Source organism: Stegostoma tigrinum, chromosome 13 (genome assembly GCF_030684315.1).
Source record: "Stegostoma tigrinum isolate sSteTig4 chromosome 13, sSteTig4.hap1, whole genome shotgun sequence".
Classification (NCBI taxonomy): domain Eukaryota; kingdom Metazoa; phylum Chordata; class Chondrichthyes; order Orectolobiformes; family Stegostomatidae; genus Stegostoma; species Stegostoma tigrinum.
In genome coordinates, this window is record NC_081366.1 from 74,203,143 (window position 1) to 74,223,982 (window position 20,840).

Genomic DNA, 20,840 nt, shown 5'->3' on the forward strand with positions numbered 1-20,840 from the left:
GGAGGGAAGCGAGCCTCGTGCTCGATGTGTTCGTTTCTTTTAAAAAAATTAACAAACAGGCGTCAGATGGGCGGCTCTGGGTCCTCGCGCCTGAAGGTGACAGGAGGTCAGAGGATTGCAGGGAGTTTCATCAGGCAGCGCCGCAGGCTCATGGGTCAGCCAAGCGTCATGGGTCAGCATCAGGCAGTGCCACAGGGTCAGGGGTTAGCACCAGGCAGCGCTGCAGGGTCAGGGGTCAGCATCAGGAGGTCAGAGGATTGCAGGGCGTTTCATCAGGCAGCATCAAAGGGTCAGGGGTCAGCATCAGGCAGCACCACGGGGTCAGAGGTCAGCAGCCGGCAGCAAGGATCAGGGGTCAGCATTCAGGAGGTCAGAGGATTGCAGAGAGTTTGATCAGCACCACCACAGGTTCGGGGTTAGCATCAGGAGGTCAGAGGATTGCAGGGTGTTTCATCAGGCAGCACCAAAGGGTCAGGGGTCAGCATCAGGCAGCACCACTGGGTCAGAGGTCAGCTTCAGGCAGCATCAAAGGGTCAGGGGTCAGCATCAGGAGGCCCGAGGATTGCAGAGTTTGATCAGGCCCGAAACGTCAGCTTTTGTGCTCCTAAGATGCTGCTTAGCCTGCCGTGTTCATCCAGCTTCACACTTTGTTATCATAGACAGGATGGTCAGATGAGCGGATGTCCAAATGGAATTTAATCCTGAAAAGTATGAGGTAATGCATCTTGAGAAGACTGCCTAGGAGAGAAGCACAAATTGAATGGTAGGAACCTTGGAAATAGAGAATGAGGCAGACTTTGGTGCGCACGTCCTTAGATATCTCAAGGCAGTAGAATAATAAAAATCAATGTGGGATACTTGCTTTTATTAGTCACGGCACTGACTAAAGAACAAGGAGGTTATGATGGGGGAAGATAGTAGAAACTGCAGATGCTGGAGAATCGGAGATAACAAGGTGCAGAGCTCGAACACAGCAGGCCAAGCAGCATCAGAAGAGCAGGAAGGCTGACGTTTCAGGCCTAGACCCCTTAATGTCAGCTTTCCTGCTCCTCTGATGCTGCTTGGCCTGCTGTGTTCACTGAGCTCTACACCTTGTTATGAGGTTATGATGAAGTTGTATATAACATCAAGTTAGTACTGCATGCAATGACCCAATTGTCACACTGTAGAAAAAGGATGTGGTTGCACTTGACAGAAGGTTCACAGGAGATCCACCAGGATGTCACCAGAATTGAAGCTAGACACATTTTCCTTAGAGCAGAGAAGGGGAAACTGATTGAGGTGTATACAGACAGGTAGATGGAGAGAAATCGTCCCCCTTAGAGAGGCCACATTTTTAGGGTAAGTAGGGGGAAAATTGGAGGAAAACATTGTTCACTCAGTGGTAAGTATTTGGAAGTCATTGTCTAAAAAATGGTGGTAGAGGCCAAAACCCTCAAAATCTGTTTAGGTGAACATTTGAAAGACCTCGTCATACAAGAATACAAGCCATGTGTTAGAAAATAGGATTAGAATAGATGGATGTTTGATGACTGGATGGACACAATGGACTGAAGGACCTATTCAACTGCTGTAGGAATTCTGACTGATTCTGCTTCTTGATGAACTGAAATTCTTTGAGGAAAACAGTTTAAATATAGTTGCAAAAATCTTTTACTTAATTGAAATCAAAATGTGTGGTAATCAAGACCATAAATAGATGGACTTTTAAAAGGCCATTCAATAATTTAAAATTAGGAAGCAATATTTCAGCTATCGTTGACAAAAGCAAAATAACATGCTATAAATCAAATAATGGAAAATGCTGGAACTTAACTGCAGGTCTGGCAGCATCTAACTCAACAGACAGATCAACAATTTTACCTTGATTTGCTAAGAATCCCTCTATCTGTTATTTATATTCCACTTCTATCATCACTATCTCACTGCCAGGAATGGAGGGTTTGAGATATTAAAAAAATAGAATGGAAGGGCTGTTGGCACTTTGTTCACTGGAGCTGAGAAGGTTGAGGGGTGACCTTATTGAGGTTTATGAAATCATGAGGGGCATAGAAAAGGTGAATGACAAAAGTCTTTTCCCTAGGGTAGGGGGGTGTTCAAAACTAGGGGGCATGTTTTAAAGGCAAGAGGAGGAAAAACAAAAATTTTAAAGTCAGAAGGGGCAACTTTTTAAAAAAAAAAGTAAAAGGAAAGCAGACAAAAGACATCTGGATAAGTTCACGTGTAGGAAAGGATGAGGGATGGGCCAAGCACAGGCAGCTGGGACAAGTTCAGTTTAGGTCCATGGTCAGCATGGACTGGTTAGACTGAAGTGTCTGTTTCCATGCTGTGACACTACCTGGATACACAGGAATACTTAATTCTAAAAATAAGTATATTACAAAGCACGAATTACTAACCCTGTCTTAAGTGGTTTATGAATTCAGTCACATGTACCCAAGGCCCAAAAATCAGACTAACAATCTCGACTGTTTAAAACCAAACTGATAAGACAGTGCTGCACTGCCCATCCGCAGAAGTGATGGATACAACCTCCAGGTTGTATCATTCCCAATGCACTTTTGAAGCAATTGGATTACTGGGCCAGTTTTTTTTTAAAAAAAGAGAAAGTATAGTATTGAACTACTTCTAAAATATTAACTCAACCAAAAAGTTGTTGGTTTCAATCAGAACAAAAAAAGGTTTATGTACAGTGTATTTGGAGATGCAGACAAAAAGAGAAAAATGTTTAAGATTGGAAATGATATTCAACCTTAATTGAATCAAATGCAATTCTCTTCTTGCCCAATTTTTGCCAAAATAAAAGAATACTTTTCTCCCACATGAAAATCGATTTCTTTCTGTACCTGGAATTTAACAAAAAAAAATGCTCCTGCAAGCTTGAGGAACAGTGGATCAGATTAGATATACCAATTGGAACTAAGAATGGGAAAATGATCTTATTCAAACATACAAGACCTGGAGGGGACTTGAGAGGTTGCATACAAGAGTTTTCCTAGATAATAAAATGTGAGGCTGGATGAACACAGCAGGCCAAGCAGCATCTCAGGAGCACAAAACCTGACGTTTCGGGCCTAGACCCTTCATCAGAGAGAGGGATGGAGAGAGGGAACTGGAATAAATAGGGAGAGAGGGGGAGGTGGACCGAAGATGGAGAGTAAAGTAGATAGGTGGAGAGAGTATAGGTGGGGAGGGGACAGGTCAAGGAGGTGGGATGAGGTTAGTAGGTAGATGGGGGTGCGGCTTGGGGTGGGAGGAAGGGATGGATGAGAGGAAGAACCGGTTAGGGAGGCAGAGACAGGTTGGACTGGTTTTGGGATGCAGTGGGTGGGGGGGGAAAAAAAGAGCTGGGCTGGTTGTGTGGTGCAGTGGGGGGGAAGGGGATGAACTGGGCTGGTTTAGGGATGCAGTTGGGGAAGGGGAGATTTTGAAACTGGTGAAGTCCACATTGATACCATTAGGCTGCAGGGTTCCCAGGCGGAATATGAGTTGCTGTTCCTGCAACCTTCGGGTGGCATCATTGTGGCACTGCAGGAGGCCCATGATGGACATGTCATCTGAAGAATGGGAGGGGGAGTGGAAATGGTTTGCGACTGGGAGGTGCAGTTGTTTGTTGCGAACTGAGCGGAGGTGTTCTGCAAAGCGGTCTCCAAGCCTCCACTTGGTTTCCCCAATGTAGAGGAAGCCACACCGGGTACAGTGGATGCAGTATACCACATTGGCAGATGTGCAGGTGAACCTCTGCTTAATGTGGAATGTCATCTTGGGGCCTGGGATAGGGGTGAGGGAGGAGGTGTGGGGGCAAGTGTAGCATTTCCTGCGGTTGCAGGGGAAGGTGCCGGGTGTGGTGGGGTTGGAGGGCAGTGTGGAGCGAACAAGGGAGTCATGGAGAGAGTGGTCTCTCCGGAAAGCAGACAGGGGTGTGGATGGAAAAATGTCTTGGGTGGTGGGGTCGGATTGTAAATGGCGGAAGTGTCGGAGGATGATGCGTTGTATCCGGAGGTTGGTAGGGTGGTGTGTGAGAACGAGGGGGATCCTCTTTGGGCGGTTGTCCTGTCCTCCCTCAAGAGTTTTCCTGTTGTCTTTTAGTTTTTAGGTATGCCCTTAAGTTTAAAAGATGGAGGAGGGAAAAAAAAATGCTGTGAAGGTCATTAGTTTGTGGAATTCTCTTCTTAATGATGTAGTGTCTGCTGTTTTATGGAATTTGTTCAAGGCAAAAGGTTATATTGATTTTGACAGACAGTAAGTCAAGCATTATGGAGAACAGGGAGGAAAGTAGAGAGATAAGACTTTAACCAGATCATGGATGATCTGCTGAATGGCTAGTGCTGTTCCCAAATTCATACATGCCATTTTTCTGACAGTCAGCACTAAGCAGAAGTTCTATCAAATCTGATCTCAGCAGAAATAAGAAACAATTCATTGAGAACAACTCATTTATTCTGGGTACAGAAAACTTTAAAGATGTACCCTAAACATTTTCACCACCAAAAGGTCATTGTGGAATTTTAGTAGACTGGCATTTTTAACACAAATACTCGTGGAAACAAATTTAAATAAAAACTTCCATATGTTTTTAAAACACATCTATTAAACAATTCATAACAATTTAATATTTTACAGTTGAAATAACTAGACATGAAGTTTTAATTTTAAAGTTGTCAGCCATTAGCATTTAATTAATTATTATCTCTGCTCTTGATCCAAAATCAGGAGCAATATTTACAGAGCAGCAATGGTGAGCAAGATCAACAGGAAGACTCCTGAACAAACAGTGATATCTATGGCATGCCTGGTGCTCGTCATATTTGCTGACCCGACCAAAAAACAACTCAAATCTTCGTGAATTGAAGGTTCAAAACCAAGTGCAGAAGGGAAGCTTCAGAAGTCTATTAATGCCAAACCACTTTGTTAAACACCAAATTTACTCAACATTTCAGAAAAATAAATATATGCATAAAGTGCAGCAACTTCTCAAAGCCAGAAGTGAGCACAGCAACTTGGATAACAAAGGGCTTTACTAAGCCAAACATTATTTTCACACTTTATCAAGGCATTGCAATATATTCCAAAAGGGAACAGGTGAATTTCCCTGTAGTTTGAATTTACAGCAGACTGCAAATTCTTTTGCAGTAATGTACTGTCACAGGTTCAAAGTTTAAAAAAAGTTCACATTGAAACTAGTTCCACATATTTCTTGCACCAATCATTCCAGCTTCTTAATGATGTCTTTAGCAGAGTTTAAGAGTCCCAGGAAGTAACCATCTGTCTCACCCTCTTTCTGCTCTTCAGCAGCCAGCTCCTCATATTCTAATCGGAGCATGTCCAGCAAGGAACTCAGGCCCTGTATAGCCTGGTACTCGCTTCTACAGGAAGAAATCATAAGATTCATGGTCCGTAAAACTTTTTCCCTTGTGTCATGTTCTGTGGATATCAAGAGTTTGGGAACCAGGGTGCACCAGTCCTGTTCCAGCATAGGCGATAGCAAATTAACCTCATCGTATTGACGGCATTTCTCCTTGTGTTGAACACTATTGTCTTCAGTCTCTTGGATAAGTTTCTGCAAAATAATTCAAACTAAATTGAATATTCACTCAGTTGAAGTTAAAGTTAGTAAGCAAACTATAATGAATTGCTTGCCTTGTGCTTCAGCTCAAAGGTTTGACTACCCCATTAGAAAAAAAAGTGGGAGATTACAGTTTGCATTGGAACAAAAAAAATTTGCAATGGCAAACAACTGTCCTCAACTATTTCATTATGCATAACAGCATCAACCTGCATCTATAGTAGCATATTTTAAGACAACAATCTGAAAGATTACATTTAAGAACACTAACAAAATGAAGCAAACTGAATGCAACTTTAATGTAGTTAAACTGGGGAAAAAAGTGACTTAAAACAAAAGTAATAGAAGATGGTAGTTGTGATTGTAGGAATAGTACACTCAACTAAAATGTCAGCATAATGCAAATTCCAGATTTTTAAACTGTTAACAGTCTATTAGTCGGTTTCCTCACCTTCTCCATGACCATGTCATAGAGACAAGTCATGATTCGAATACGCAGGGACTCCATTCCCTTTGCCTGAAACAGCTGCCCAAGTACCTGCAGGCCTCCAAGTTTCAAAAACTGTTGCTGGGCAAATGGAAAGTGGCGCAGCAGTGATGAGAGCGCAAAGAGAGCCTGAAGAAAATAAAAGCACAGATAAGGGAGGCATTTTACCCATGAACACTCTTGGAAAAATCTACAGTTCCTCTCCCTTGTTATTTTTCCAAATTACAACAACATCCCCACTACCTTGGGGTTTTGGCTTCTTGTTAAGGTTTGATGAAGGTTTCTTAATAGTCTAAGAACTTCTTACAAGTTTGTGCCAATCATCCTGGAAATTAGCTCAACTTAGTGTTCCACTAGAAGGGATATTATACACTACTGTAAGATATAATTGAGTGAATATGTAAAACTGGAATCCAATGTGGGAGGCTAACCGGATATCACCTTCTGCCTAAAGCAATAGGAGTAGGAATGAGGAAATGACGCTTCATTCTGTCAGTCTTGAGTAATGTCTTAAGTTTCTGCACAGAAAGGCTTTTCGGATCTAGGAATACAGCACATATTAATGAATTATACCAGAGCTTTACATTAAGTTGGGAGGGTAGACGGTGAATCATTTTAGGTAGATATAGGAAAATTAATCAAATCTTTAAATCCAAAATGTCAGCAGCATTAAAATTTTAGACAGGGCAACCAAGAAACAGCTGTATACAAATAGTGAAAATGTAGAATCCTGCAAGCCAAAATCTTGATGTTGGGAGGATTTAACATTTTAAAATGCTGTGCTCAGTGATTTGGTTGCCAAGAGATGTGGACCAAAGACAACTAAATGCAGTTGGAGGTATAAATTAACCATAATCTAACTGAATGTAAGAACAGGCACAAGGGGTTGAACAGCCCACTTCTCCACCACTCATCTCCAAAGACTGAGTAATGAAAGTTTTTGGGCCCCCCAACTAAGTTGATAACCCAACAGTGGGAATTAGCCTTTCATTCTGAATGCAAGATCAAAAAGCGATATTTAAACGATGCTGTCTGACTAGTGCACATACAACTTCAAAGTAACAGGAATCAAGAGTAATATTTGCTTAGGTAAATGTACCAGATTTTGAGCATTCTTTCTCCCCTTCCCACAACATTAAAAACACTTAAGCTTCTCAGAAACAGGCTTGTGTGCGCATTTTAATATTATGCCATTTCTTAGGATCCAGTTTTTATTGACATTTGTTTTTGAGCAAGTAGTCCAGACACAAGAAACCCTTTATAATAAACAAGACACAACCTTGGTGTTGCTATTAGTGATTCACCTTCATCTGAAAAGGAATTTTTTATCCATACCTTCTTCTTCATAACAACTGGCTGATCAGTTGCCAACAATATCAATAATTTCTGTAAAGCCCCAGCCTCTATCGCCTCAATCTGAACCTTTGGGTTGCTAACAGGAAAATAAAAAACAAAAAGAAAAAAAAAGTTAACAAAAAGATGAATTCTCAAATCTTGTTGCATACCAAAAAGGGGGAAATATTTGCATGATCAGTGTTGAAAAATTGACCAGAGAGATCATTGATACAAATCACATTTAGAAATTCTTGAAAAGCATGGATTTAGTAGCTGGCAAACATGAAATGGTTTCAGAAAACAGGCTTGTAAGAAATCCAGGGTTTCACACTCAGTCTCCATTGGTACACTGGAGGCCTTACATTACCATTGATTACCACAGGAGCTAGAATACAATCACCTCCAGCAACATATTTTAAAAGGAAACACCAATTAGAGTTGATTTATATTACACATTTCCCCTCTTAACTAATAAAGAGCTGCTTTTTCTTTGTTCATTAATTTTTGGTTTAATTCAAAAGGCGTGCACAAATAGTGCACTCTTGGTCTCAGCAGGCTTTGCAGCTCAAAGGTAAATTCAAAAAAGCAGAGAAATGCAGCAAATGTGTGCACTGCAAGATTCCAGAAACTATATTAAGAATAATGATTACATTACTTATTTTAGTGATGTAGGTTCAAGGATAAATAAAGGACCAGAATATCAGGGAGGACCCATCCATCCTTCCCCAAATAGTGCACAAGATATTTTACATTCATCTGATAACAGGCAGGCCTCAAGCTGACTTTACATCCTAAAAAACAGTATTGAAGGAATTATGCAATGCGGAGCTAATCAGGCTGGATTATTTGATCAAGCCTCAAGCGTGAGTCTCAAACCTTCTGATGCAAGTGGCAAGAATGCTACAACTGAACCAAGGCTGACAATTTACTAGCAAAATAACAGCATTTCAGTACATATATCTTATTGGTGAGGATTAAATTTATTTGTGGCAAGGCTAACACAGTGAATTGGGATTCAGTATAATTTGGTAGATGCATAGCACCTTAGAGCTTGTTCTCAGCAAGTTTAAGAAATTGGCATTTATGTTGTTAAAACCAAAAACAAAAAAAAAAACTGCTGTTGGTTAGGCCTGCTACTTAACAGCACAAGGTGTTTTCCAAAAATGAAAAACACCAGAGGAAAAACAAACGAGTTTAGAATTTTGAGGGGAACATTACAGAACTTTTATTAATCCCTCAAATTTGGAAGTTTTGTTTTATTCTTCCTGTTTTTCTCCATTTTTGAAATCATGAGTCAAAGGAGAAACTGCTCGCTATGTCAATGTTCCCAAAAATCCAGCAACACTGGCTCAAAAAAAATTGGAGCAGCATAGTAAAGATTTATTTCTTACACTACAACCAGTCCAACCACATTATTTGCCAATATTGTTAAGCAGGAAATACTCAGGTCAGACAGCATCTGAGGAGAAGAAAACAATTAACGTTCAAGGATTAGCCAAGTTCCTTTCTCTACAGATGCTGCAACACCTGCCAAATATTTCACTTATGCTATTTTTAAGCTGAAGTCTACTTATAGTCAGAGTGCTCCCCAAAAACATTCTGCTCCCTTGTTTCTCCTGGTGACACCACTGCAATGCTCAAAGATTGTCGAGAGTTTTGGGGTTAGGTTATCCATGGAGAGGACAAGGGGAGGGATGCAGAGTTACACGACAGCCGTTGCTACCTGTTGCTTCAGCTTGCAACCCCAGCTAGGATCCTGACCAACTCCCCTTCCCGACTTGAGAAGATGATCAACCCTGGTGCTTGATCAGTTAAATTTTACATGAAGTTGCATTCTGTAAACATCAAATCCCACTAAGACTTCAACAGACATTACCCAGAAAGTGCAGATCCTAGCACAAAGGCAGCGTGCTCCTGAATACGGGGTTCAGTTGCATTTAGTGCCTTGATCACAAGTTGCAACCCCCCGATGGACATCAGATGCTGGGCATTGTCCACCTAGGAATAACCACAAAGTAAAGTGTCAAACTTCACTTCCAATTTCTCAATAGTTATGTAATACAAAGCTTTGCCAGTACCTGATGGACATAGTATTCCAGGTCATATAGAGCAGCAACTTTGTCCTCCAGTGTCACATTGGAGCTGTTGAATTTGCTGATAAGTTTATTGATTATTTCCATATCAGTTTCCATCACCACATGCATTGCTTCAAAATCTTCCATCAGTTCTTTGATTGGGCGGAATGTCTCACGAAGCTTCTCCTGACGATCCTCATAAAAGAAAACACAGCATAAAATGTGGACTTCTGCAGATCTAAGCACAAATTCCTCCTCCAACACTACCGCTAAAAAAAAAGGCCTCTTGTTCAACTAAATTTTCAGTCAGCTGTTTCAAAGGATACTTTGAGACTAAAATTTACAGTGAACCAGACTAACAATATGTTAATGTCAGTGCAATATTCAATGGTCACTATGTTTATGGGATTGGAACACCACACACACAGGTCTCATCCATTTCATGATGACAAAGTGTGGAGCTGGATGAACACAGCAGGCCATCTTAGATGCTGCTTGGCCTGCTGTGTTCATCTAGCTCCACACTTTGTAGCTTTCAACCAAATGACAGTCAGTATGAAATGGACTAGAGATAATAGGAACTGCAGATGCTGGAGAATCTGAGATAACGAAGTGTGGAGCTAGATGATCACAGCAGGCCAAGCAGCATATAAGATGGCCTGCTGTGTTCATCTAGCTCCACACTTCGTTATCTCAGAATCTGCAGTTCCTATTATCTCTAGTCCATTTCATACTGACTGTAGCTTTCAACCAATGACAATGTAAACCTCAAAATATCCATATTTCCTAGCACAGGTCACTGCATTGTGGGGAATCACGTCCTCCTACCATTTGTCAGTGACACAGCCACTACAGTGCCTAATTAAAGGCCACTTCCCATATATTCAAGCATTTTGTCCTAGTTGGGAACACCAAGCATAGCATGGGGTAAACCAGCAGAAACACTGCTGGCCTCTCAACAGGTTCCCAGGCAGACAGGAAAGGATCTTTCTGCATGGTTGATCTAGGGCAGGCACCCAGCTGGAACACAAGCTTCTTTCCATACACCTCCTCAGCAGTGGCACCACTAAGTATCCAGTTCAGATTGGGTTCACGCTCTGGTTGGCTTGTCCTCCTTTGGATGGTGACCCCAGTAACAAATGCCACGCTTGCTTCCTGGTCGGGAGGAGGTTCACACCTGCTTTCAATCCCAGCAACAAGGGCTCTTGACTGGAGTCAAACTTAGCCTATAGCATTTTTCCTTCCACCAATCACGAAAACAATAATAAAACTTATTTCTGGTTCAACTGCAGTAGTAAAATGATTAAGCTTAAACTTCTGCTTACGTTTATATAGTGATCAAGCACACAAAACAAAAAAGTGATGGTTGAATTTCAACTTTGGGATGGTATTTAAATATCAGTTAAGCTGAACGCAAACATTTGGTTTCTGCAGGCAGTTTAAATAAGGACAAAAAATGTATTCATAAGTTTAAAGTTCAATTTTAAAAGAGGTAGAAGTTGTAAGCAGAGCAACTTGTAGAATTACATTTCATAAAACAAAGGTGTATGAAATTTTCCATGATATATTAAAGTAAATTTTTTTTACACATACGTAGATCCTTTGCTGGAATACTGTGGTTCATTCCATTCTAAATGTGCCTTACCTCCTCAGTTGGTGGGTTGCTTTCTGTTTTCATTAACTTTAAAGCCCTTTTCAACTCCTCAGCTGTGAAAGATTTAGAATCCACATTCACCATTCCATGTCTGAAAACAGCAAAACTAGAATGACCAACAGTCTAACGTTCTGTCACACTAGCTGCAAAGTAAAATGAGACCAAGCAATGTTTCCCCACACAACTCCAAGTGATTTGAGAGGGTCCTGCTAAATTCAAGTGAGTTACAGAAATGAGGCTTCATGTTCAACTCACTGTGAAGAGGAATGGGGGAAAATAACAGGATTTCCTGCTGGACTGTCTGTCCCAACTGCAGCCAGAGGAGGAGGAGATAGAGAAATAAAGAAAGTGCGATTTCCCCTCAGATTGCAAGTTAAAGATTCCAATTTTTTTTTGGTTACCATAAAGCAAGACTTTTATCTAAAGTTTCTACAGTACCTATTTCCTTGCTTCCAGTACTTCAATCCAGTCTTCCCAGTCTCACCATCTGGTATCTTTGCCTCATTCTTTCCAGTTTCCAAGTTTAATCGAACATGTAGCCCTGCAGGAATTGCCTGACCTGGAAAGAAGGAAGAATACTGACAACACCAGAGAGAGAGAGAGAGAGAGAGAAGAGCACACAGCTGGAATCATGCACTTTCCCTACACTTATAGTTCAGATAGCACCTTGTTGTGTGGTACTGCATAGTTCTAGTTCCCAGAAGTTCATTACTACAAAAGAAGTGTAACAGTGTGCTGGAAATTAAGCTGCACTATTCTGCAAGTCATCGCTAAAGTTACAGATTTCAAATATGAACGAAATCCCATATTTGACCATCTTTTAAACCAGGTTGACAATAAACATGTTGTGAACAGAAACCCAAATTACTATTGTAAGGGTAGTCTCTAGCTACAATTGAACAATTCTGAATAGTTGAAACTCTAATCCTTTAAACTTGACCACACACACACACACGGTGTGTTATGGACAGAGGGAAAACTGCAAAAGTAGTTCAGCGGTCTGCTCACAGGAGCTGCTGAGATGATTTTTGTTCTGTTCAGAATGCATCTGTCGTCCCTCCTGCAAACCAAGAAAGGCATCTGGAGAAGGGGTGGCTGGATCACATTTACATGGAAAGGTCTCTGACTTGTTGTCAAGTCATTGTTTGCAACAACTGCTAAGAGAAAAAAGAAACTGCTTTTTTTTTTGTTAAGCCTTAAAGTGACTTTTACAGCAGAGAGCAAAAAAAATTTCCTGAGCTGGCAGAGACCTGTTGGATTCTCCCTATCCTGTTCATAGTCAGGAGTTGTTCAGCTGAGAATCACACTTATTGACAGGCAGAACACCTCTGACATCAATAACTGATGAGTAATTCAGAGACCAGTTACTTGTTGCTAGCTGAATCGTCATTTGTCAACAGCCCTTCAGCTCCAGCTCACAGATTACACTTCACCTCGTGCTTAAACCAGCAGCTGTGCAAACAATGTTTACAACGGTGTCACAGATTACTTGCTTTGAAAGATGGCAATAATTGTTCAACCAAACTGGTTTAAGAGGGATTCTTTTCCCCTCTTCAACCCACAATTGGAAACATGTAATTACACTAGTCTATCGTTAATACATCACCTCTTAAAGAGTTAAGAAATTAATCCCACTCACCTCATTTCCCATAGATACTCCAATTTTTCCTTTAAATATACCTAGCCAGTTCCCTTTGCAAGTTATAAATTATTCTACTTTGTTATTTCAGTCCCTTCTGTTATCTAGTATAGCGAAATAAATGTAGACAACCAAACATGACAAAAAATTAGAGCTTGACTGTGACAATCTGGAGTTTTACAAGGCAGTGAATTTTGGAACAAAAGCAAGATCCTGTCAAACACTGAGCAATTTCATGACCCTTCTATATCCTGGAGCAATGTTTCAACTGAAGCAAACACATGGCACTGCTAATGGATGATGGAAAAATCATGGACAGCATTTTGGTTTCTGACATACACAGTCAGCAGGATTCTCCTTGGTAGTCCAGGTAACGTCTCAGAGGGGAGGTATGCCAAAACATTCCCATATATACCTCAGGTGCTTTATTAAACAATCCCAACAAGTATATTTTCTCAACTGGGAAGACTTGGCAGATCCTATTTGGTAACAAAGATGATGCAAGCTTATTTTGGCTTGATTCGATTTCTGTATAAAATTAAAGTTCATGGTGCTTCCTTAGTTTGAGGGGCTCTGTTGCAATTCCTGTTACTGGCAGCAAATAATCCAGCTATAGGTTTATTCAGAGCTCATTTACCAAGGTAATAACACCACCATAAAGGAATAATCCATTTAGCTGTATGATACTGTACAATAATGAGCTGTCCAAAGCAGTTGAATGTTACCCAAATGGCAAAAAAATTGTTCATAATTCTTATGGAGGCAAGCAAAGCAAAAGGAAGTTGTTTTTAATTTTTTTTGTTCCCAAATTGCTGGAAAAGCTCAGCAGGTCTGGCAGCATCTGTGAAGAAATAATCAGAGTTAACATTTCCAGTCTGGTGACTGTTCCTCAGAACACAAAGATTGGACATGAAGGGGAAAGCGACAAAGTGATCAAAACGATTAGTCAGGAGGGTTACCTGGTTTAACTATTTGCCAATCATGAGTTGGGTAAAAGACTTCCATGTCCTCAGGGTCCAGATCATCCTCCACTGTTGCTTCCTCCTTCCTCTCACCAAGATTTTCTTCAGACTGTTCCAGCACAGCAAGAGCAACTTGCTAGGAGATAGACACAGATAGTTTGAAGTATCATACAAGTCAGTCTTTCCTCAATTCTCCAAAGATGCCACAAGAGGATTTGTTGGCAGGTGCCAAGTTAGTATGCATTGAAATTAAGGAAATCAAACTGGCATTCTGCTCTTTCAAAACTGGAAGGCCTCAGTGGCCATCAAGCTTAGCAAGCCTACCTTCCTTAACTGGATACAAACCCACTCTCTAATGAGCCAATTCAAGGGGGTGAAAGAAACAAACGAAGATTTTCCAAATATGCTGGAAATATTCCAAATAGTATATCCACACATCTTTTTACAAACTACCAGAAAAATTTGAACATCTTTCCTGGTATAATTTTTGCTTTAAGTTCCCAAACAAAACTGGGAACTACGAGGTTATAGTGCAGAACTACAGCATCAAAAACAACAAAACTGTCACCACACTAAGTGATGTTCACTTTCAACAAGCTCTACTCCATCTCTGCCAGTGATCATATTTCCAGTAGTCCTTAGTTTGAGAGAAATATGGGTTTACCCCTTTCTGTAGGCTAGCAGTTTACTGCAAACTCACTCAACCCTTAATCAGAAAGCACAGATTGAAATTGCATGCCAGGATGTGAATCTCTATTTAGGCTAATAGGTTGGTGGAATTTTGATCACGTTTTGCATTGTAGATGTCGGCCTTTAGACAAAACTTGAAACTGCCTGTTCCAAAGGATACTAAAAAAAATCCCAAGGGATTATTTGAAGAGGTGGTCTTGTCAAACCATTCACCAGATTAATTTACCATTGTTCTTCTGCATCACCCTCCATTATTGTGGTACTAGTCACTGCACAAGTAGTAATTAGCTGGATATGCAGCACAGATGATGTTTGAAACAAAAGGCACAAGAAATGTATCACACGTATATAAAGCTATTTGGCATCAGTTGACTAGATAGCTAGCATGGGTTCTGAAAAAGACTAACAGTATAGGTTTAATTCCTGTTAAAAATTTTGGATGTGTCTCAGAGTGGAAACTATCAAGACAATGAGCCAAAAAGGCACCTTCAGGCAGAAGATTCATAATTGAATGAATACACTACAATCGATTTGTCTACAACTTTCAAAGGCTTACATTTTTCTACACAGAGGAGAACCTCATTCAGAAAAAGCTCCACTCCAATCTACCCTTATTCTCAGAAACCAGTTAAGTCTTCATGATCTTTCTTACCTGCTGTTGCCCATTCTCACTCCGACAGTAATTCAAACAGTGCCCAGAAATCAGGAGCAAGACCAGGTTGAAACAACCAAGCTTCATTGTGAGAACTTCTGGAATCTACGATGCAATAATGCAGGGTTGTGAAAACATGCAAGCTTAAAGTTATATTAACCCAGTTATCAAACTACGAACTCAATACCACCCCTTTTCACTTAGCTGCTTTTTTCCTCACCACCACACCCCCCCCCCCCCCCACCCCATCCATGTCACTATCACTCTCGCTGGCAATGCCAGCATTTGTTCATCTCTAGTTACCTCAAAACAGGATCTACAAGCATTTGGACACACAAGGACTTATTATTTGGGATAGTCAGCACTGTTTTGTTCATGGGAAATGGTGTCTCACTGATTTGATTGTGGTTTTTGAAGGGGTAGCCAAGAAAGTAGATGAGAGCAGTGTGGTAGACATTGTCTACATGGACTTTAGCAAGGTAATGCATGGTGGGCTGTTGAGCAAGGTTAAATCTCATGGGATCCTGGGAGATCTGGCCAATTGGATAAAAAAATTGGCTTGAAGGTAGAAGGCAGAGGGTAGTTTTTCCAAACCGGAGACCTGTGGCCAGCAGTCTGCCACAGGGATTGGTGTTGGGTCCACTATTGTTTATCATTTATAAGAAATGATTTGACTGAGAATTTAGGAGGCATTGCCAGTAATTTTGCAAAGGACACCAAGATTGGTGGTATCGTGGACAGTGAATGAGTTATCTGGGAATACAGCAAAATCTTGATCATCTGGGATGAGAAATGGCAGATGGAGTTTAATTTAGATAAGTGCAAGGTGTTGTGTTTTGTAGATCAAACCAAGCTAGGACTGGCACAGTCGATGGTAGGGCTCTGGACTGTGCTACAGAACAAAAAGATCTGGGGTAGAGACTCATATCTCCTTGAAAATGCTGTCACAGACAGACAGAGTGATCAAAGTGGCTTTCAACATGCGTCACAGCATCAAGTATAGGAGTTGGGACATCTTGCCGTAACTGTTAAGGCCACATTTGGAGTACTGCATGCAGTCACCCTACCCTAGAAAGGCTATTATTAAACTAGAATGAGTAAATAAGATTTACACAGATACTACCTGGGCTGGCAAATTTGAGTTATAAAGGAGAGGCTGGATAGGCTGAGATGTTTTCCCCCCAGAGCGGTTGACCTTATGGAGGTCTATAATAAAATCATGAGAGGGGTACAGATAAAAGTAGCTGACCAACAGTTTGTCTCCATGGTAGGGGAGATTAAAACTAAGAAAGCTTACATTTACAGAGAGAGGGGACAGATACAAAAAAAAAACAGAAGGTCCAAGAGGGGAAAATGTTTTCATACAGAGCATGGAGAGTGTCTGCAACAGGCTGCCAGAGGTAGTGGTGGAGACAAATACAATTTTATGATTTAAGGAACATTTGGACAGGTACAGGCATATGGATGATGGAGAGGCATGGACCAAATGCAGGGGCTAGAGTCATTGTAAAAACTAACCAGCATGGGCAAGTTGGGCCAAGGGGCCTGTTTCCACACCATAAGCCTGTGAATCTAACCCCACAATTTTATATCATTCCAATAGTTTCATGTTCACAAAAACAACTGGGAACAGCAAATTCCTTCAAAAAATTATATTTATGTTCCATTTATGCATTTGACCAGAAATCTGAATTATCTATCTAGTCATTGTACTCCTGGACACTTTTGTGGCGTGAATGACCAAACGATGAGTTGAGACACCTGAAAAGAGATCGAGTTGTTCATCAGCAGGACAAGATTTCATACAACATTAGAGTGTGGCTCACTCATGCACACGTAATTTCGAGTAGAACTCATTCGCCTTTAGCTAGGGATAAACAAACACTCGTTGAAAACAACAAAAATGAAACTTTCACTTACCAACTGGGGAAAGATGGTCAGAAGTGGGATCAGCGTCTTTACAGAAAGATCGCAGGCTCCGTTCAGCAAGCCTGCCGTATTTATTCACCTCCTTACCCTCCCCCCCCCCCCCCCCCCCAGCTTCTACCGCTATCTCCTCGCTTTCCCAACACTTCACCTTACCCCGTCCCCGTGCACTCAGCTCTTTCTCTCTCTCTCTCTCCCCTTGCTTTCTCTTTCACTTCCGAGCCTGTTTTCCAAGCACCAGCAGGAAGGAGGTGAGTGCAATCTCTTTGGCTGGTTCCCCCGGTTCGCTTTACCCTCTGTCACTCACGCCCCTGCCTGCTTGCTTCCCCTAACCCTATGCATTCACCTTCCTCTCGCTGCTGCTTCTGCCTCTGCCTCCTTATTCACATCCACCTCCACCTCCACCTCTCCCTCTCCCTATCCCTATCCCTATCCCTATCCCTATCCCTATCCCTATGTGCTGACTTCTGTCTCACCTCACCTTGATCCTGTTCTATCAACTCAGCTCTCCTTCAGTTACTTTCTCTCAATTCCTCACCACCACCAGTTCCTCCTGATGACTTGGTTTCCTCTGGAAGGGCCACGTCCTTTGGCATAGTTACCAGGCAGCCAATCACAGCATTTGCATGCTTGCTGATGCAATAATTTAAAGGGACAACGCCTTAAAGGGACCCTGCCCCGTATGCAAAACACATGAGAGCAGATTTCCTCGGTGACCCTTCCAGACAGCACTGAGAGAGCCTCTCTCCTTCAACGTGGATTTTTTTTTCCATCTAAAATTACCTTCTTTTGAATGAACATCATCTGGATTATTTCAGGAGGCATATTAGAAAGAACTGGGAAATGCAATTTCAGAAAAAGTGACATTGTGGGATTAAAATCCTGAAAGAACTGCTAATACTGTAAATCAGGGACGCAACCAAAATTTGCTGGAAGAGATCAGCAGATCTGGCAGCACCAGTGAAGAAAAAATCAGAGTTAACGTTTTCGGGTCAGGCGACCCTTCCTTAGAACTTATTTTGGGATCCAATTCAGAATTTACTTCAGTCACCAGAAAATCTGGCCTCCATTTCAGTAGTTTTGTGCTGGAAAATTCTGCTTAGGGAGGAGAATATAAAACCATGGATGAAAAAATATATCAGTGATAATGGGAACTGCAGATGCTGGAGAATCCGAGATAACAAAGTGTGGGGCTGGATGAACACAGCAGGCCAAGCAGCATCTCAGGAGCACAAAAGCTGACGTTTCGGGCCTAGACCAATATATTCTGGTGATGCTGGAAATCAGAAACAAAAAAAATGTGAGGGAAAAACTCAGCAAGTCTGGCTGCATCTGTGGAGGCAAAGCGGAATTAGCATTTTGGATTCAGTGACACTTCTTTAGAATTTAATAAGTGTCACTGGGCCTGAAATGTTAACTCTGATTTCTCTCAATAGATCGTAGAATCCCTACAGTGTGGGAAGAGGTCTGTCAGCCCAACAAGTCCACACTGACCCTCAGTACCCCATCCCTCTATAACCCACCTAACCCACACATCCCTGGACACTATGGGCAATTTACCATGGCCAATCCACTTATCCTAGACACCTTTGGACTGTGGGAGGAAACTGGAGCACCCAGAGTAAACCCACACAGACACAAGGAGAATGTACAAACTCTACACAGACAGTCACCTGAGGGTGGAATTAAACCGAGGTCCCTGATGCTGCGAGGCAGCTATACTAACCACTGAGCCACCCCCACGTGGCCAGATGAGCTGGGGTCTCCTGGCAATTTCTGTTTTATGTTTCTGATACAACCACAGACTTCAATTTCTCCTGGTGTTGCACTCATTATACGGTTTTCATGGTGTCTTCTGTACTCCTTTAAAATATTAAAGTAAACTGTAACTTCAAAACAATAGACAGTAAACACACACAGACAAGCTCAATTTCTGAAACAATAAGTATGCAAATAGCACCGTGAAAGTAATGAGCTATCCCAAGGTGTTTCAAGGGAGTACTATAAAATGAGGTGATACAATCCAAGCTGGGAGAGATTAATTCAGATGACGGCAATTTTGGTGAAAGAGGGAAGATTTAATCACTAATGGAGAAAAAGCAAAGCAGAGAGCTGGGAAGGTCTAGGGAGGGTATTTTAGAACTCAAGGCCAAGTAATTGTAAGTATGAACATCAGTTGACATCACTGATGGTTGGAGTCAGAATTAGAGAAATGCAGATATCTCAGAGGGTTGTGAATCTGGGAAGTGAGACATGGTCACAAGGATACAATTAGCTGGAACTTAATTAGCAGACATAAAAGACCTTAAGCCTATTTGAACGAGACACTCATGTTGCATGGGTAAGACGGGTGAATTAGTCATTTTCTGATAGCCTTTGGAGTGACATTTTGAGTTCATGTTAATGAAACACGAGGAAGGACTGTAATGCTTACTGGAAGAAATTGAGACTTCTAGTCAGGTAAAAATAATTTCTGATGAATAAATATAACAAATGGTTTTATTAGGATAGGAGCTAGTGGCTTAAGCTGCAGGCAAATTGTGGAATGTGATTTAATGAAGAGGGATGGAATGAGCTTCTGTTAGAGCAGTGGAGGCAAAATTTCTGAACTAGTTTAAGATTATTTTGAAAGAACGTGAATTGAGTGGCATGGTGGCTCAGTGGCAAGCAATACTACCTCTCAGTACCCAGGGAACTAAGTTCAATCCAGCCTTGGGTGACTGCTGGGTTTGCGTTTTCTCCACATGTCTGTGCAAGTTTCATCAGGTACTCTGGTTTCTTCCAACAGCTTAAAGATGTGCAGCTTAGGTGGATAACCATGGGGAAATTTAGGGTTTTCATGGGATGCTTTTCTGAGGATCAGTGTTAACTTAATGGGCTGAGTGGCCTGCTCCCACACTGTAGGGATCCTATGATCAAGGGAAAGTTTATCTAACAATTGCACTCAGGAATCCTTAAAAGCACTGAAGATAATGGGGATGAAAGTGAAGATGATCTAGTGCTTAGAGTCAACAAATGGAATTGTTGTCAATATACAATGCCTCATCAATACCATTTTAAAACACAATATCAGGTTCTACATATGTCCTGACCTCACCCAGCTTTCTGCAACCTCTCTTGCTTCCCCCTGGCTATTATCTCTGTGGTGTCAAGCATGCCGCTGATGTGTAGTACTGGATGAGGCACAATTTTCTCGAATTAAGCTTCAAAAGATCATGCCATTCTCTACTGGTCCTGTCTCAAAGTACACTCCCTGACCACCGATTCCAACCCTTCCCCATAGTCAATGTCCCTTGCTAAACCAAAACATTCACTGTAGAGGCATTTTACTTGACTCAAAGATCAGGTCTGAATTTTTGCTTCTTGTAGCACATTTCCTAGACCCATAAATTCAACCAGTGCTTTGGAATTTCTGCTCTGAAGTGCTGGGATTTGTGGGGAATTAAGCTGGGCAGATACCGAACAAGGGATGAGGATGCTGGGTTCATAGCTAGAGTCAGGGGGATAATCACAGGGAGTGGAGACTGCTGCTGTTTCTCCATGGGAAACTGCCATTGTGAAAGTAAGTCACGCAGAGTCAGGAAGGAGAGATTCAATCCAGAGTGAGACACGGCCTGAGTGAATATAACTTTTGGAGAATTTGGAGACAAAATGGGAGTGGAGCTGATAAAGCTTTCTTTTGTTTCTCAATCTTAGAAGTTTCAAAATTCTGTAGTCTGGATAAAAGGTTACTATGGTAGCTGACTGAGAGACTGAGTCAATCACTGGATGCCTGAATGAGGCCTCAATAGGTGTTGATCACTGAGGAAGCTTTCAGAAGTGAGATAATGAGAATTCAGAAGCAGCATGCTTTC

The 20,840-nt window shown here is 41.5% G+C and overlaps 1 protein-coding gene and 1 long non-coding RNA gene across 2 annotated transcripts; one reads left to right on the top strand and one right to left on the bottom strand.

Annotated features, from left to right (window-relative positions):
- The first annotated feature begins 420 nt into the window (after positions 1-420).
- LOC132210480 (uncharacterized) lies at positions 421-4,979 on the top strand. The gene is made up of 2 exons (XR_009446626.1): positions 421-715; positions 4,714-4,979. It is a non-coding gene; the product is annotated as an uncharacterized LOC132210480 (long non-coding RNA).
- On the bottom strand, positions 4,442-17,092 carry sil1 (SIL1 nucleotide exchange factor). The gene is made up of 10 exons (XM_048543507.2): positions 16,981-17,092; positions 15,061-15,165; positions 13,716-13,854; positions 11,556-11,676; positions 11,109-11,208; positions 9,467-9,658; positions 9,265-9,386; positions 7,389-7,485; positions 6,018-6,182; positions 4,442-5,560 (listed from the first exon to the last, which is right to left on the bottom strand). Exons 2-10 carry the CDS (start codon positions 15,145-15,147, stop codon positions 5,207-5,209), a joined length of 1,377 nt encoding a protein of 458 aa, XP_048399464.1. The 5' UTR covers positions 15,148-15,165; positions 16,981-17,092; the 3' UTR covers positions 4,442-5,206.
- Positions 17,093-20,840: the final 3,748 nt, after the last annotated feature.